Raw genomic sequence first — 18,182 nt, 5'->3', positions numbered from 1 at the left:
TGCCTTCCCCCACTCATGCTCACTCTCTTTCTCTCTCTCAAAAATTAACATTAATTTTAAAAAATCTATTATCTACCTATTTATCTATATGAAGCTGTATTTCCTAAAGTATTCCTAGAGAAAATCTAAGCTTGAAGTCAACAAAAGCACAGGCACAGTGAAGGGGCAACCATACAGGGTAAATAAGGAATCCCATACACAAGAGCATACATTTTAACCTAAGTACCCATACATTTCTTCACAGAGACAGTGGGTAGGTGTTCTGCATGGGAAGGGTTCCTAACACAAATGTTGGGACCTGAACAAAGAAGCACGGAGGCCAAGGTAAATCTGGTTCTTCATAATGGACTCTAAAGAAGAAGGGGTGGAGGCAAGGCTACGATACAGGAGGGAATACACAAATACACAGTGTTTCAGGAAACAGGAAACTATTAGCATTTCAGGAACAAAAAATACTTTTGGCACAGGATTGTTCTCTGCCAAATGCCTATAGTGTTCTACAGTTATTATGACAACCGAAAGTTCCCCTTACTGCATTTTCTGACACATCTATAGGTGGTATCATCTTCTCCCCTTCTGTTCTTCCAACAGAAAGGCTTGCACTAATATGTTTTATCTCCAGGGTAAATTCTTCCCTCTCAATTTAGCTATCCGAGGGTTCCTAGCTTGCTCACCTGCTCTTTGCCTTCAAATCTCAAGAAGAAGCCTGCCTGAGGCTCGCCACTCAGCCCCTGCTCAAGCCCTCTCATTCCAGAGAGAGTGGGGCAGGTTCAGGGGACAGCCTATACACTATAGAGGTTATCCTCAGTAGATACATATTCTGGATTAATCAACCTAGTCCTTCATTTATCAATATAAACCAACTGCTAAGATCACCAGACATCTGAAGAAAACATCAGTGACAGTGGACAAAGCTGAACAAACTCAACTAAGGAGAAACAGATGGTGCTGAGAATACAATTTAAAATTTTAATTTTTATTAGCATTCTCAGAGATACATGAGAGACTACTGCATTCATAAAGGAACAGGCAACTAAGAAGGAGAAAATGGGGCATCTAGAGAATAAGAAAAAGTTCCTGGCAATTAAAAATATTGTCAAATTTAGAAAACTCAAACAGTAGACTAAATGATAAGACTGTTAAGGTCAAAAGTGCTAATCTGGAAAATCAAGTGAAGATAAAGTCCTAAATGCAGAAGATGAAAACATGAGAAAAAACACATAAGCAAGTCCAATAGTGCCTATCAGGAGTTTCATAAGACAAGATCAAAGACAAGGATGAGGAAATAGCTGTCAAACAATAGGAAAAAACGTCCGAGTTTAAATGACATGCAAACCTTCAGAATGAAAGGCTTTCCAAGAACAGAGCAGATTGTATGAAAAAGATCCAGATCTGGCCACATCTAAGTGACATCTCACAATGCCGAGGATTAAAAATGGGGGGTAAGTGGGTATTTCTCAAAAGAAGAGTTGTGTAAAAGGAACAATAATCAGACTTCCATGCCATTTATTACTGGTCATATTGAATGCCAAAAGATAACAGAGTAAGAATGTCAAAGTTTTGATGCAAAATAAGTTTAAAGAAACATTACATACATGCACACACATATATACATAAAATACGTTCACGTATGTGTACATACGTATGTGGTAAAAGTTTAGTTATGTTGAAATATTTAACACAATCTCTTCCAAAGAGCTTTCTAGCCTTCTAGACAAAATTTATGCCTGTATTTAAATATATCCTTTATTTATGCAAATGTGACTGTTTTATTAATATCTTTGTGATCTTTCCATATTGGAGCTCACCCTTTCCAATATATCTAGTACTTCACTAGATGCATCAACATCTATTTAGTCTGTCCTCTACTGAAAGATATACAGGTTGCTTCCACTTTCTGCAGTTATCATTTATAATCAGCATCTACAGATCTATATCCATACATATATACATATATACATAAATGTATGTACCATAAGTGAGTAAATACTAAGAGTAGAATTGCTAGTTCAGAAGATATGTGATTTTTCAATTGTCAGATATTGTGAAACTGTTTTTTAAACAGGGTCTATCAATTACATTTCCATCAGGAGATCCTCATTTCATTATCTTTACAATAATAATGAATTGCTTCATAAAGACATATCAATACAAATGCATAGAACTTGTGCAGCAAAAGGAGTGGTTTTAGAGAGAACCAAATTCTGAATGCTAATCTCATTTTTCCTCCAACGTGGCATCAAAATAAACCTAACAGCACCTTTATTTCCTTATCTGTAAAAAATAAATGACAATGATCCAGCTCATATGGTTATTCAACAAAATTAAATGACTCACCTACTAAAAACATGTAAACGCTAAATATTCTGCTCAGGCTAATATTCTGTAACTCAGTCTCTTCATCTCTCATTGTGACTATTGCTAATTATTCAAAGTGTCAATGAAAAACAAATCCCAATAACAGCAATTTAAATATATTTTTTCCTACCTTGAAAACATGGTTTAAAAAAATAGTTGAGGGTTTCCCTAATTTCATTATCTTAACTGACCACTTTGCACCTTGTCATCGTCTGATAAATTTAATTCAGAAATGAAAGTGAACTACCATTTGTAAAGAACTTATCAATATTCCTATTATAAATCAAGTGTCTTATAAAAGCAGCTAGTGTAACTTTCTGGCATTCTTAGTTAGAAAAGACTTTTTTCCTCCAAATTTTTATTTAAATTCCAGTTAACATGCAGTGTAATATTAGTTTCAGGTGTAGAATTTAGTGATTCATCACTTCCATACAACACCCAGTGCTCATCACAAGTGCCCTCCTTGATCTCCATCACCTATTTAACCCATCCTCCAGCCCATCTCCCCTCCAGTGACCATCAGTTTGTTCTCTATAGTTAAGAGTCTGTTTCTTGGTTTGCCTCTCTATTCCCTACCCGCCTTCCCCCCCCCACCACTATGGTCACTGGTTTCTTAAATTGCACATGAGTGAAATCATATGGTATTTGTCTTTCTCTGATTGACTTATTTCACTTAGCATAACACTCTCTAGCTCCACCAACACTCTTGCTAGAAACAATTTCCTATTATGGGCAATGCTTTAAGAAAAAAGTCCTCTTCAAAAACAAAAAAAGATAAGAAACAGGCAGCATCTAGATATTTTCACTAAATAAGGAATTCTGGACTGATATATCCCCTCCCTACCACCATGCTTAAAACTGTTTTACTTCCTTTTGGTCTTTATAATCTCTGATGAGAAATTCCCATGAATTTAAATCATTCATCTATTAGTGGTTTTTGCTTTCAGTATTTTTTTTTTTTTTTTTTGTCTTGTTTCCAGCAGTTTGATGATGTGACTGGGCATGTATTTCATAGAACTTATTGATAACTGAGGTTTGTTGAACCTCTTGAGTCTATAGGTTTATGCCTTTCACCAAATTTGGGAAGTTTTCAGCAACCATTCAAATAGTTTTTTCTGCACCATATTCTTTCTTCTTTTCTTCTGGGTGTCTGATGAAACAAAATGTTAGATTTTCTGGTATTACCCCACAGATCCCTGAAGCTCTGCTCATTATTTTTTTCAAACTTTTTTTCTCTCTTGTTCAGAGGTTGGATAGATTTCTATTGATCTCTAAGTTTACGGATTCTTTGTCATTTCCATTTTGCTATTGTACTTGTCCAATGAGTTGTTATTGTGTTTTTCAGTTCAAATTTTCCATTGTTTTCTATTTCTTTACTGAGACATTCTACATTTCCATTCGCTTCAAGAGAGCTCACCGTTGTCATAGCATATTTATAATAACTGCTTTAAGTCTTTCTCAAGTGATTCCCACATCTGTGTCATCTCAGTGTTGTGTCTGTTATCTTTGCACATGTGAGTTGAACATTTTCCTGGTTGTCAACGTGCCAAGTAATTTTGGAATGTATGCTGTATATTTTAACATATGAGACTGAATCTTGCTGAAAACTTACGGAGAGTGTTGATATTTTTGTTTTAGCAAGCAATTTAGTCAGTTGAGGGCAGGCCTCAGATTCTGACCTTTTGAGGTACTATGGCCATTTTAGTTTAGTCTTCCATGCTTGTTTATGAATTTAAGTTTTCATTTCTCCCCAGTAAATATCTAGGAGATTGCTGGGTCACATGATCAGTATATTTTTAACATCATCAGAAACTATGAAACTGTTCAAAACTTTCACAATGTTATCTGGATCTGTCCCACATAGGCAACATGGGACTTAGGTGGTAGTCTATCAGTGTTTCAGTACTCAACATCTATGTATGCTCTTTAGGTTCAGATTGACACATGCACAGTTCAAGGGCGAGTACAGGAGTGCATAAACAACTTTAAAGGGTCCCTTTCTAGACTACTTCCTCTCCATAAATATGCCTGGTACTTCTAGTTCTCTGGGATGCTCTTTACCAATGCTCCAGCCAAAAATCAGGGGCTCTGTTTAACCTACTCTGCCATGTACTTACTAAAATCACAACTCCTTCAGTAGAAGAGGAAGGTTTCCTTCCTTGGAGTTACTGTCTTCTTGGCTGTTGCAGCTGCTTCAACAGTGCTACCAAAGGATTTCCTGGGGACTGGGGGGCAAGAGAACTCAGAATAAGAAAAAAGAGATTTCTGCACTCTGAGTATCTTGCTCTTTAAGCCAGAACTAGAAGGTTTTGGAAGTTATCACTGTTCATTCTGATGCCAACTTTCAGGTTTGGGGCTAGTTCAGGAGATGCCAAAAGTAAACTCAACATAAATTCAGTGGTATTTAAATACCTGGTTGTCTTCTCAACCTGCCTGCTACTATCACCCTTTAATCTATAAATAGATACTCCTATATTCAGTTCTGTTTTTATAGATGCATTCACTGGGAGAGACAGGATATAGCATGTTTATTCTACCATACTTGAACCCTTTGTGAGTTATATTTTCCACCTAATTTGGGGTGGTTTGGTGCCTTTATTTCTTCAAAAAAATTTTTTAATGTTTATTTCTGGGAGAATCTGGGGGAGGGGCAGAGAGAGAGGGAGACACAGAATCTGAAGCAGGCTCCAGGCTCTGAGCTGTCAGCACAGAGACCGACGATGGGCTTGAACTCACTGACAATGAGATTATGACTTGAGCCAAAGTCATACACTCAATCAACTGACCCACCCTGGTGCCCCTTTTTCTTTCTTTTAAAGTTTATTTATTTTGAGGGAGAGATAGAGAATGCGGGAGGGGCAGAGAGGGAGAAGGAGAAAGACAGAATCCAAAGCAAGCTCCACACTGTCTGTGCAGAACCCGATGTGGGGCTCGAACTCATGAACCATGAGATCATGACCTGAGCCAAAACCAAGAGTCAGACGCTTAACTGACAGAGCCACCCAAGCGCCCCCAAATATTTTTCCTGTCCCTTTCTCCTCTTCCTGTCTGGAAATCACATTACATGCATGTTGAAATGCTTGACATTGTCCCAAAGGTCTCTGAAGCTCTGTTTACTTTTCTTAACATCTTTTTCTCTTTCTCCTTTGGGTTGAATACCTTTTACTTATCTTCATGTTTTTTCTGCTACCTCAAATCTGCTGTTGAGCCCATCTAATTAATTTTTTAATTATTGTACTTTTCGAATCTAAATTCCTATTTGGTTCTTATTTTCTAAATTCTCTATTGAGATTATTGAAAATTAACAAACTGTCCTATAATTCTCTGAACCTGTTTAAAATAGCCAGTTTGAAGTCTTTGTTAAATCCAACATCAAGCTCAGAGTGCGTTTTCCATGGACTATTTTTCCTGATTATGGGTCATATTTTCCCGGCTTTTCTTTCTTGCCTTTATTTTTCCATGTCCAGAAGTTTCTGCTTGAAAACTGAATCTTTAATATATTACAGTAACTGGGCATTCATTTTATTTTTCAGAGTTGTCTTTTTTAACATCTCAAGCCTGTACGATTTCCACCATCTGCCAGTTGATTGTATATAGAGTGGGGAATGGATTCAAACCTAGACTCTAGTCTCCCTTGTTTTGAACTTTTTGCCAGACTCCCTTGGTCTCCCCTCCACATATGTAGTTTCCCAGGCAACCAGAGCTATAAGGAGAGCTTATCTCAGCCCTTTTGTGGCTCTCTCATTTCTAGGATTTCTCTGGGAAATTTCTATTGGTCCACTACTCACTCCAAACCATTGTCAGCAAGGCAGCTGGTTTTCTTTGTTCCTAACCAAAGCTACCACTTTTCACCAGCAAAGCCGCAGGTTTCTGTATTCCCTCTTAGTCCCCCATTCCCTAAGTCACATCACCCCCAGTTCTGGAAGCAAAGCTGCTAGTTTTCTGTCAGACCCAATCTGGTAAAGCTTCAGTTCTCACCAAATGAAGGGACAGAGGGGTGCTAGGAAGGTATCTATCTGGGAAGGTATCTATCTGGGAAGATATCAGGCATGAAGGCCATAGACTCACACTATTCTCACCCCAAGCCCTAACAGTTGTGCAAGATCAATTTTTTAACTGCCTTTGGTCAATTTCCAGTACTCCTAAATGGCTGTTTTTGATGATTTTGTCCAGTTTTGTATTTACTTTTTGCACAGGGGAACTGCCAGCCTTTTCATGCCATTATTATTAGAATTCAAATAATGTTTTTAATAAAGATTTTCAAAGTTTAAACCTTCACTGTCCCAAGTGAAAAAGATAATCATAATTGGTAATGCTGCTTCTAATGAGGCAATTTTTTAGGATGCACATGGTGATATTATTCAAAAACATAGGAAGAAAACAGAAACAACCTTTAATGTTACTTCGGAAGAGAATGGGTAAATATCCATCCTATATGAATAATGTGCAAACATTTAAAAGAACAACATGGTTTTTCACGTACTAACATGAAAATGCTCTCCAAAACACATTTTTCTGTGGGAAAAAAACAAGTGTGGTATTTATAGAAATGAAGTACACAAAACTGTATTTTCCATAGGTACAAATATGTTAATATATAGGAATAAGTCTGAAAAGATATAAGTGTAACAGGTGTTACCCCTTAGGAAAGAGCAGAAAGATTGAAAGAAGGGTTTGTTAAAAGGCTCTCGGCTCTATCTGGTAATAATTAAAATTGTTACAAAATTAACATATTTACATATACATGTTTAAAAAAACAATAACTTAATAGGTTGCTCTAGCTATAAATTGTATATTTGGTAAATCATTATCAAGAGAGTTCCTAGAGATTTCTGTACAGACCCATAAGGATTAAAGAAAATCACTTCACCTAATAAAATTAAGTACTACCATCTACAAGATTTTATTAGGGAAAAATGCTTAGCCTCATTCCTCAAGTCATGAATTTGCCAAAGATAATCTCCTTATAGAGAATACTGCATCCCTTAAATATCCTGTTCCTTATGTATTAGTTTGTACTTTTTATCATGGATTTCTTTCTGAGTAAGCCATTTCCGGCTATGTCACACTAAATAATACCTTTTAAAAACTTTAGCAGGTTGGCTTTAAATTAAAAGATTTCTTTAAGGCCTAAACAATTAGAGTAAATGAAACTCATTAACAAATCCTACAAATCAGATATTTTTCCCATCTTTGCCCTAATCAAAGCCTTTACAGATTTCAAAAAGAAAACGGAGGCTTCAAGACACTGTGGGTATAGATGAAAACAACTTATCTTTCACTTTTACTCACACACACTGTAGTTCCCACATGTAGCTCTAAGGGTATTTGATTTGAGACTGCTAAAAATTAAGTTCTATATTGATTCTTGATAAATATTGATTTATCAAGATATCTTGATATTGATTCTTGATTTATCAGGCCAGAGAACTTACTCTCCTATAATATTATATTACTCTCTCACAATTATAAAATGATAAAACAATCTTTTGTATTTATACTAAGTGACTTGGGAAGAATTTCTTACTATTGTTGCTTTAAACAGTCCTCTTATAAGAGCTCTTTTAGACTTTTCTAATATAAACATGCACCTACACATGCTAATTTAACCAAAAGTCATCAAGTGGTATTGGTGGCAGAAGTCTTAACAATGTGTATTCTTCACAACTCCACCACTTTGAATCTTGCCTAAATAACACTATAGATACAGAGACTATCTTATTTCCATTTCATTTCTAGGTCAGTTGTCCATTGCCTCCCAACCACATTAGTCAACTCAATAAATATCTTTGCATTTTCCCTAAGTTGGTGAATCCCTAACCACCTTATGTGTAGATTATTATCCCTTCCTACATTTTCTAACCCATTTTAGTCTTTTAAACATGCTGTGGGGGGCCTGGGTGGTTCAGTTGGTTGAGGGTTAGACTCTTGATTTTGGGTCAGGTCCTAATTCCAGGGTTGTGGGATGGAGTCCCATGTAAATTTTCTCTCTCTCTCCCTCTGCCCCTCTCCCCGACTCACGTGCATCATCTTTCTAAAATAAATAAAAAGTAAATAAAATATTTAAATAAATGCTGTAAGCTGGATGGGTTAGGTATTATCTCCACTTTATAAATGAAAAAAATGAAGCCCCAAAACTAAGTGACATGCCAGAAACAGATCAACAGGAGAAAAAAAATTGAGAGTTCAGTTCAACTGACTGGTCTCAAACCATGCTTAACTTTTGCAGCTGTAATCATAGATTATAAGCAACCTTCCTTGCAAGGAACTGACCATAAGCATAAGAACATGATAAGCTCATTTCTATCACTGAGGGTCTGCATTTTAACAAGTGGCAGGTATGAAGAAAAATCATGCAACAATCTAGTTTGGGTAGTGGAGAGGGCACTGGGTATGAGAAAATGGCAGTTTCTAGTTCTAGTCTTGCCATTGTGCAATATGACTTTATTATGATTTTAGCCCTGAAAGAGTAGACACACAAATTTCCACAGGTCAACATCTCTCAACATTCCTACTGCCATGCCAAGTGTTTGGACATGCTAATGGAATTAGAAATAACCTGCAAAAACTTGGAGGCAGTTACAAAGTTTAGTAAGATGGAAGAAAATGAGTTGCCAGTAATAATGTGCTCAGAAGCAGCAGGTGACGGAAACAAATGCTTGCAAGAACAGTAGATGACTGAAATAAAGGTTAATGGTCAGAAATGGCCATTAAAAACTATTTGCAGTCAAAAGGATCCAGAGATGCTGGATGCTACAATTAACATTGAGTTAAGACACTTAACTCATTCTATTTTATTATTTGTCTCCCTGGATTGTAATAGATAAATAGCCACTGAATCAAATGTATTTACTGAAAGGAAAGAAAAGGATTAAATATAAAACACCTGCTTTTTAAAAAAAAATGCCTCTTTCTTCTCTCATATTCTTCACTTGCAGTAATTTCCTAGGATTAAAGGAAATTATCAAGTGCAAGAAATACTGAAGGAAGAGTGATAATGGTTAAAGATTCAAATTATGTCACTGTACACGACATAATTCCAAAAAGGACTATTATAATAATTAATAATTGAAGCTAAGCTAAGATCCAAAGGGAAAACATACATCCATAATTTCTTTTTTTTTAATTTTTTTAAACATTTATTTATTATTAAGAGATGGAGAGAGACAGAGAATGAGCATGGGAGGGGCAGAGAGAGGAGGAGACACAGAATCCGAAGCAGGCTCCAGTCTCCGAGCTGTCAGCACAGAGCCTGATGCAGGGCTCAAACTCACAAACCACAAGATCATGACCTGGGCTGAAGTCAGTTGCTTAACCAACTGAGCCACCCAGGCGCCCCTACATTCATAATTTCTTATTTCCCCAGATGTTTTTTTATTTTTTAAATGTTTATGTATTTTGAGAGAGAGAGAGAGAGAGAGAGAGAGAGAGAGAGAGAATCCCAAGCAGCCTCTGCACTGTCAGCACGCAGCCCCACATGGGGCTCGAACTCCCAAACCATGAGATGACTTGAGCTTAGATGAAGAGTGGGACATTTAAACCATTAAGTCACCGAGGCGCCCCTCCCCAAATGTTTTAAAATATCTGGTAAAATGAGGGGAAATAATGGTTTTTCACCATTCACTAGGTGTTTCCTGTGTGCTCCCTATTCTCTTATAACCTCTCAAAGAACAAGAGCATTCTCTTCTACATAGCCCAGTATATTACCTTGTGTATAATAGGTACTCAAAAAATGCTCAACTAATGCTCTGAATTATTTTTCCTTCCATTACCCAGCTTTCAGCCCAAATTGGAGATAAAATTTTGTACAATCAACTGATACATGCCAAAGTAAAATATGAAGTTATTTTGGAATTACCTTGAGTTTGTAATAATACCAGCATGTCAAAGGAGCCAATTCATAGGTCATATTAACACTCAAGAAATCTAAATAAAAGTTCAAATTGAAGCAAAGTGTAGATGACTGCAGTGACTCTTAGAGAAAAAAAAATATTTTGGGAGAGAAAGCTGAAGGGTGCTCTTTATCAAAGATCTTTGTACCTAAAGCATAATTAAAAAAACAAAATTAAAGGGCTCCTGGGTGGCTGAGTCAGTTAAGCAGCCGACTTCCATTCAGGTCATGATCTACCAGTTCATGAGTTCAAGCCCCGTGTCAGGCTCTATGCTGAGAGCTTAGAGCCTGGAGCCTGCTTCGAATTCTGGGTCTCCCTCTCTCTCTGCCCCTCCCCTGCTCACACTCTGTCTCTCTCTCTCTCAAAAATAAACATTAAAAAAAAATAAAAAATGAAAATTAAATTAAATTAAATTAAATTAAATTAAATTAAGGGGTACCTGGTGGCTCAGTCAGTTAAGTGTCCAACTCTTAATCTCGGCTCAGGTCATGATCTCATGGTTCATGAGTTTGAGCCCCACTTTGGGCTCTGTGCTGACAGCATGGAGTCTGTTTGGGATTCTCTCTCTTTCCTCTCTCTCTCTCTGCCCCTCCCTTGCTCACGCTCTCATGCTCTCTCTTCTCTCAAAATAAATAAAATAAAATAAAATAAAATAAAATAAAATAAAATAACGAATGGTTTTTTAGCAGCTCTTCCGTTTGACAGGCTCCAAACTTTTGGTGTGCTTGGATTTGACAAAATCAAGTGTCAAGCTTGAAAGAAAAGTAAACAGAAATACACAAGTAAATAAAAAAAAAATTTTTTTTTATTCAAGAGGACAAATATCAATATTTCCAGGGAAAGGTAAATTGAACATATCTAATTTTGTTCTCTCCCCTCTAAAATGTAATAAATGTGTATCTATAATTTTATTTTACTTTTAACAGCTTAAGTTTACAAAAATGGAAAGAATGAGTGAAAAGTTGATTTTGGAAGCTATAAAACCTGTGAGCAAAGGAGTGAATGGATTGAGCAAACCCAAAGAGGCTAAAGTTTAAACAAACTATGGGTAAAGCAAAAAAAATCATCTCAATTTTCCAAAGGCCCAGGGATTAGCAGAACAAGGTACCTGAGGTGAGGGGGGCTATAATAAGGAGACTTAGATAATATTAGTTCAGGATTTGTTAGATGATTCATTAATAAACTGTAGCTGCCTTTCTCCATTCCTGAATTTTGTTTTCTTAGAGTTATATTTATTTTCATACACTACTTATCAATAATTCAACTTCACCCTCCTTGCAGGGTGTTTGCCCCTTACCCTCCACCATGGAGGACCAAAAACTAGAGGTTTATTTTCTAGAGACGCTAAGGTAAGAACTGTCTCTGGACAAAGGGGATTGAAATCATATCGAAAACGGAATTACTGAATAATGAAACAACCCCTCCATCTGCTTCTCCCTTTTGACTATCAGAAGACTTTATTTTAGCCTATACTTGACCTTCTAGGCAGATGTGAAGAGTTTTCTCTCAAGATATGACCAACCTAACAGGAAAGACATAGATATCAAGCTCACGTATTAAACCCCCAATCAAGTCATACAATGTCTACAGAGAAGCTCAAAATGCAAAATGTGCTTTATGTTTTTAGTTTTCCACTCTTAACAATGAACCAATAACCTTGGGATATTAGATGCTGAGAAAAGCCTATAACATGAAAGATACAGACCAGAATAAACAATCAAACAGGTAAAGTTGACTTGGAATAATGAAACTATTCAGGGCAAAGAAAATCAACATCATTAACATTCTCAGAGAAAGAAGAGAATATTGCATTCATGAGATCAGAATAAGATTGCTCTAGGAGAGGAACATCCAGAGGAAACAAAAGAACTCTTAGACAACAAAAAATGCAAAAGTAGAAATAAAAAATTCAGTAGAAATCATGGAAGATAAATTCAGGGAAAAACCAAAGAAGTAGAAAAGCACAGAGGCAGGAAAAATAGAAGAGAATTACACGACCTGATAGAGGGCATCTAAGAGGAGTTACATAAAGAAGAATAAATTTTCCTCCTGGAGGGGAGGAAAATGTTATTGAAATACTTACTGCTTCTGGTTCTGGAAAACATTATGTTGCTAGACTAAATGGGGCATATAGCTCCCAGTGAAACAGATGAAAATAGACTTATAGCACGAGACATCACTGTGAGATTTCACAACACTAGGGACAAAGGAAAAACAAAAACCACACTCACATGTCAAGAATCAAGAATCAAAGTGCTTTTAAACTTTTCAATAATGACATCTAAAGATAGAAGATAATTAAGTGATGCATTTAAAAACATTTCCATCCTAAAATTCTTTACCTTGACAAACTATCAATCAAGTGTGGGGACAGTTAAAAATTATTTTCAGACTTGCTTATACGGTTTCATAAAATTAATCTACCACAACACTTTTTCTACGATTTAAAGACAAACAAAGGTGTGCTGCTCTGTAAGCATGAAACAAAGGAGCAACATAGAAAAGGAAAGACGTTAGATACCAAGAGATACTAGAAGACGCAAACTAGGAGAAAGGCAAAAGTAATTCTCAGGAGAAGATGACAAGTGTGTATCAGGTATAGAGAATAATGAGTCCATATTCAACAGGTCAGAAGCCTCCAGGAGTGACATCTTCAAGAAAATAAAATTGATAAATTTGAATGAACATACTGAAAGGTGATTTAGAAAACTAGCAGAGATTTGGGGATTGGATTATCGATAAGTAGTATATATACAGAACTAAGCAAATAATAACTTGAATAAAAATATAAGAATGGAGAAAGGTAACTATAGTTTACTAATGGATCAGTTAATAAATACTGATCTAATAAAAATTACTAATATAATTACACTGGGAGAATTGAGGAATCAAAAGTGTGTATAGACAGAGAGAGTAGGAGGAGAGTGGGAAAGAGCTAAATCCTCATCTTCAATAATGGTTAAAATCAACAAATCAAGAAGCAGCAGCATAAGCATGACATCTTAAAAAATTCAAGTAGTAGCCTCTGGGGAGCAAGAAATAGAGATAAAATTGAGAAGTACTGTCAGTCTTTCATCTATATGTACACTAACAATTTTAATTTTTAAAAAGTACAAAAAATACAACTCTCATGTATAAGTCGTAATGCCAGTTTGAGTCCAGAAAAATCAGAGAATTATAACCATTCTTTCAGAGTTAAAAACAAATAGGACTTTTTCTTTGAAGGCGAGGATGACCAAGTTGTCCTTGGAAAATAAGCTTCATTAAACATATTTAACATATTTAAATATATTTTAGTAAAATATTCCACTCAACCTAACAATAAAATAAAACCAACATTTAAAAGCCTACAAAGAATATTTTCAATTTTCAAAAGGTATGAATATTCTTTACATCTTTAAGTATAAAGATTTAACCTAAATAAAAGGGAATTTTTTAGTCAATCTTATTTGACTCATCATAAAACTGCTTCTACTTACTGCCATGTGTATCTAATGTCAACCTAAATCATTTAAAAAAATTTTTTTTTATGTTTATTTTTGAGAGCGAGCGAGTGAGAAGGAGCAGGGGAGGGGCAGAGAGAGGGAGACACAGAATCCGAAGCAGGCTCCAGGCTCTGAGCTGTCAGCACAGAGCCTGACGCAGGGCTCAAATGAACCAAATGCAAGATCATGACTTGAGCCAAAATCGAACGCTTAACTGACTGAGCCACCCAGGTGCCCCTCAAATCATTTTCTTTAACTTGTACCTACCAATTCCACTCTAACAAAAAACTGGGACTTAAAAATCATTGACCTGTACTCAAGTACAATTCAGATTATAATATAATAAAATGACACAGATCTCTCTATGCAAAGATATTTTACAAGCTACTAGAATTAGCCATCAATTTGGAGTATTTTTGTGTCTTAGCACTCTCAGATTGTGTCCATTTGTACTTACACCAGCCTTTAAAGCACTGAGCAAAACATTACAAGGCACTGCATTAAAGCACAAAACTTTATTTTTGATGGTGAAAAAAAAGTGGGAAATATTCTCAAAGATATAATGTCACTCAGTCATGTCCTCTGGGCAGGAATGCTCATGTGAAAACACAGAGGGACACCAGCTCCCCACATGGGGAGTCCTAGCAACAGGAATGTCAAAACATAGTTCAAATATTAGAAGATTTTGATTTTACAGGTCCAGAAGAAAACCTTGCATAGCCTTAGCTTTACTAATTATTTAACAAAATTTTAGAAATTTACAAAGTCCAAAGAGGCCCTACCTTGGTAAGAGGAGCAAATTCTATCCCATCCAAAATGAAAATATTATTTTAGGTTGTTACCTCACATTTATTATCTGGAAGACTTTCTGGTTATAAGAAATTTAAAGAACATGCAATATATTCAAAGTGGTGAAAGAGTACTCCAAATAGATGAAATAACAATTGAACACTGTTACTATTTAAATCTTATTGTGTATTTCCCTATGGCAAGCATAAACACTGGACACAACTGGATATCCTTACCAGACTTCATTTCTTAGCAGCTAAGGATTGAGCTACATACCATGTTTTGAGAATACTGGTAACAAAATGAACTAAAAATATGGTAATTTAGTCTTTCATAATTCTTTTTAAAGGTTACATAATAGTTTCAAATATTGCAGGATGTTTTACAAGTCCTTTTCTGTAATGATAGTTTTCTGCTTTAACAAAACTTCCCTCATATGCTCTGATTTGATAAAATGCTATTAATGATGTAGTTTATTTACATTTAGACTGAGTGAAAAGAGTCACCCAGTGTTCTGGCAAGCTTGCCGTCATTCATTTCAAAATAGGTAGCCCTAGACAAAATCATCAGGGAATCAAATTTCTCTTCCTCTCTCTTCACTTCTGATGTCCACAGCTCTTTCCCCCATTTTAGTGTCCTCTTATGTATTCTTCTCCCCAGGTTTTCAAACTTCCCTGCTTCTCCAAAAAACAGCAAGGTCCCAAATACTGCTGCACAATTCCATTATTTTGCCCCTTCTTGGGTTCTCCCATACTCCCATTTCAAACATTCACTACACTAAACTGCCAACAGATGATGTTTTTAGAAGACAAAAGGAAAAAAATGGTATCATTTATGATTTATTGAAATTTCCCTCCACTTCTAGAATCAGATATGTCAGCACCATTCTTTCCTTCCTTTTTTCCAAGGTCAGAAGAAAATATGCCCCTCCTCTCCTACAAGGCTGCAATGAATCAAATCCTTCTCGCCCACTGTGGGACCATGAAACAAAGGTCATTTCTCTCCTACACTGTCACTATTTTTTCCTCACTTTATACTTAAACATTTTGTAAATGTGCTAACATCTACCTCATCCTTCAGTAATAATTCTTTTAAATAACTATTTAGAACCCCACTTCCCTCTTCCCTAAATCATACCCTCTCTCTGTCCTTTTCCTACCCCACCAAGCTCCTCTAAAGAGTAGTTCAGTTCTCTACCCTTCCCATCTCAGCCACTGCTTTCTGGCTTCCCCAGCCACTATTCTCTCCAAACTTTGTAAATAAATTTAGGAATGACTTTACTGATAAATCAGTTACATAATCTGTCCTCATCCTGTTTGAGGACAACCATCACTGCTTTTAACATCCTTCGGGTTTTCATTCTTTTCTTGAGTGATCTCATTCACTTCCAGAACTGTAACTAGTTTCTATATGAACATGATTTTCAAATCTTAGTGACAGCACTCACCTTTCTCTGACTGCCTTAACATACTTTCTTTGGGCGTCCCAAAGATGGTGCTTTCGATTTACCATTTTCAAAACTACTCACTCACCTAACTGAGACCTACTCTTCCTACTATATATTCTACCTATTATGACATTACCATCCACCCATTCTCCAAAGCTTAAAATCTCAAAGCCATCTGATTTTCTTTCTTCTCCCTAACTTCTAGATATCTGATTCTCTTTCAAATATTTTTATTCTGCTTCATCAAAGTCTCAAATTCATCATCTTCAAATTTTCCACTCTCAGACCTTTGGTTTAAAGTTTTTATCTTCTTTTGCACAGACTATTTTAAAATTCTCTTAACTAGTCTACCAAGCCCCAATCTTTCCCCACCCTGGCCCCTGCTCCAGACTATGTCTAGAAGTATCTGGTTAAAGTGCAGAGCTCATCCAGAGAAAAGCTAGATCTACAGAGATTTATTTTTTAAACAGCTCAAGTAAATAGCGCTGTCCCTAATTTACTCTCACAGTGTAGTAGTCCTGTTTTGAATATTTTTACTGACCTCACCACTAATTAACAAAGCAGGTCAAAGTTTCATTACTTATTGTAAGAAAATATGTAGTTGTTATAACTAAACTAGTTGAACTATCTGAAAATGTTTTTATACAATAAGCACTAATAAACCTGAAATATGACTGACTATAGGATCACTGCTCGATCTTATTAAATATGCAAATTTGAATATTTTTTAGTATCTGAAAACTAGGTTATTTTATGGTAATAAATTTCATTGAGTTTCTTTTTTCAAGATAATACACTTACAAAAATACCTAGAGTTCATAACAGAACCAGTAATAAAATGGTTTTTAAATTCAGCCATGACGGAGGTGATTGAAGAAAAGTAATCTTAAGTAATGGACTTAAAACCTGACCTTCTCACAGCTCCACTGCCATCACTACTCTAACCACCATCACCTCTTGCTTATTTACTGCAGCAGCCACTCAACTGGTCACTTACTTTCACTCTAGTTCTCAACAGTATTTTCCAGAGGGGCTAGAAACATTATTTTAAAACATAAAAAAGATTTTGTTATTGTTCTGCCAAAACTGTCCAATTGTTTCTCACTGCACTTATAAAATGCTCTAAATCCTGACCATGGCCTACACCAGCCTTCACGAGTTGGCACTCTGTGTGCCCCGCTGAGTTCACCCTTGACAATCTCTCCCCAATCTGCTTATCCTCAGTCGCACTGGCCTGCTTTCTGTACTTCAAACAGGCCTAGTTAATTTCCCATTTCTCATCTTTACCATTTTCTGTTCTCTCTGCTTGAAAGGATTCCCAGATAGCCACACATATATCCTTCCTCTCTCATTTGTCTCAGTATGTTACCTCCCCAGAAACAACCTAAACACTCAATCCTAACTAGCCTTTTCCACATACACACACACACTTGGGCACTCTCCCTCCTACTAGGTTTGTATCCATCAGAGTGCTTATCTGAAGTACCTTTGCTTATTGTCTGTCTCCCTTCACTAAAAATTCAGTCATTTTATCTCCTCTGGCGCTAGGGCAATAACTTGACACACAGTAGGCACTCAGATATTTATCAACCAATTCAGAAATATGTGCTAATGCCGTTCAAAGTTCTATTTCTTGAGTTTCAGACTCCTATCTCCTTGCCTACCTCTCTGTAAAGATGTTCTATGGGTACTATAAACTCAATGTACCCATGTATTGCATTACTTCCTAAATCTGGTTTGCTTCCTATATTTCCTATCTCAGGTAATGGCACCCAGGTACACCTTGTCAATCTCCTTTATTGTCTCTAGCTAACCTGCTGCCAAGACCTTTCAGTGTAGTATCTTTCATATATATCCCTTTATCTCCACAGTCAGTGCCTTAGTTCATTCTCTCATCTCTCACCTTAACTTCCACAACATTCTATTTATTTTCCTTCATCTATCCCCCATATCACCATTAGAGTGAGCTTTCCAAAAATATAAATATAAGGGCCAGCTGGGTGACTCAGCTGGGCGAGTGTTCAACTCTTGGTTTCAGCTCAAGTCATGATCTCACAGTTTGTGGGTTCAAGCCCCTCTTTGGGGCCTGCTTGGGATTCTCTATCTCCCTCCCTCTGCTCCTCCCCCATTCACGTCTTTTTCTCTCCCCCCCCCCCCCAAAATAAATAAATTTTAAAAAATACAAATATGACCATGTTTATCCCCAGGTTA

The 18,182-nt window shown here is 36.4% G+C and overlaps 1 protein-coding gene across 11 annotated transcripts in view; it reads right to left on the bottom strand.

Annotated features, from left to right (window-relative positions):
* Nucleotides 1–18,182, bottom strand: part of PALS2 (protein associated with LIN7 2, MAGUK family member) — a 113,654-nt gene that overhangs the window by 76,489 nt on the left and 18,983 nt on the right. For 5 of the 11 annotated variants that reach the window (XR_006197359.1, XR_006197363.1, XR_006197364.1 and 2 more), the window contains exon 1: nt 12,334–12,447. The exons of the other annotated variants lie outside the window; for them this stretch is intronic. Coding sequence is in view for 2 of the 5 variants with exons in the window: in XM_042920341.1 (XP_042776275.1) it covers nt 12,334–12,355 (22 nt within the window). In the remaining 3 variants the exon portion in view is untranslated. Of the gene's footprint in view, nt 1–12,333; nt 12,448–18,182 lie in introns of those variants that run through there. 11 annotated transcript variants of the gene reach the window in all.

This window comes from Panthera leo, chromosome A2, assembly GCF_018350215.1.
Source record: "Panthera leo isolate Ple1 chromosome A2, P.leo_Ple1_pat1.1, whole genome shotgun sequence".
Taxonomy (NCBI): domain Eukaryota; kingdom Metazoa; phylum Chordata; class Mammalia; order Carnivora; family Felidae; genus Panthera; species Panthera leo.
Note: the sequence above shows the minus strand (reverse complement) of the source record. Positions and strands in the feature narration are given on the sequence as shown.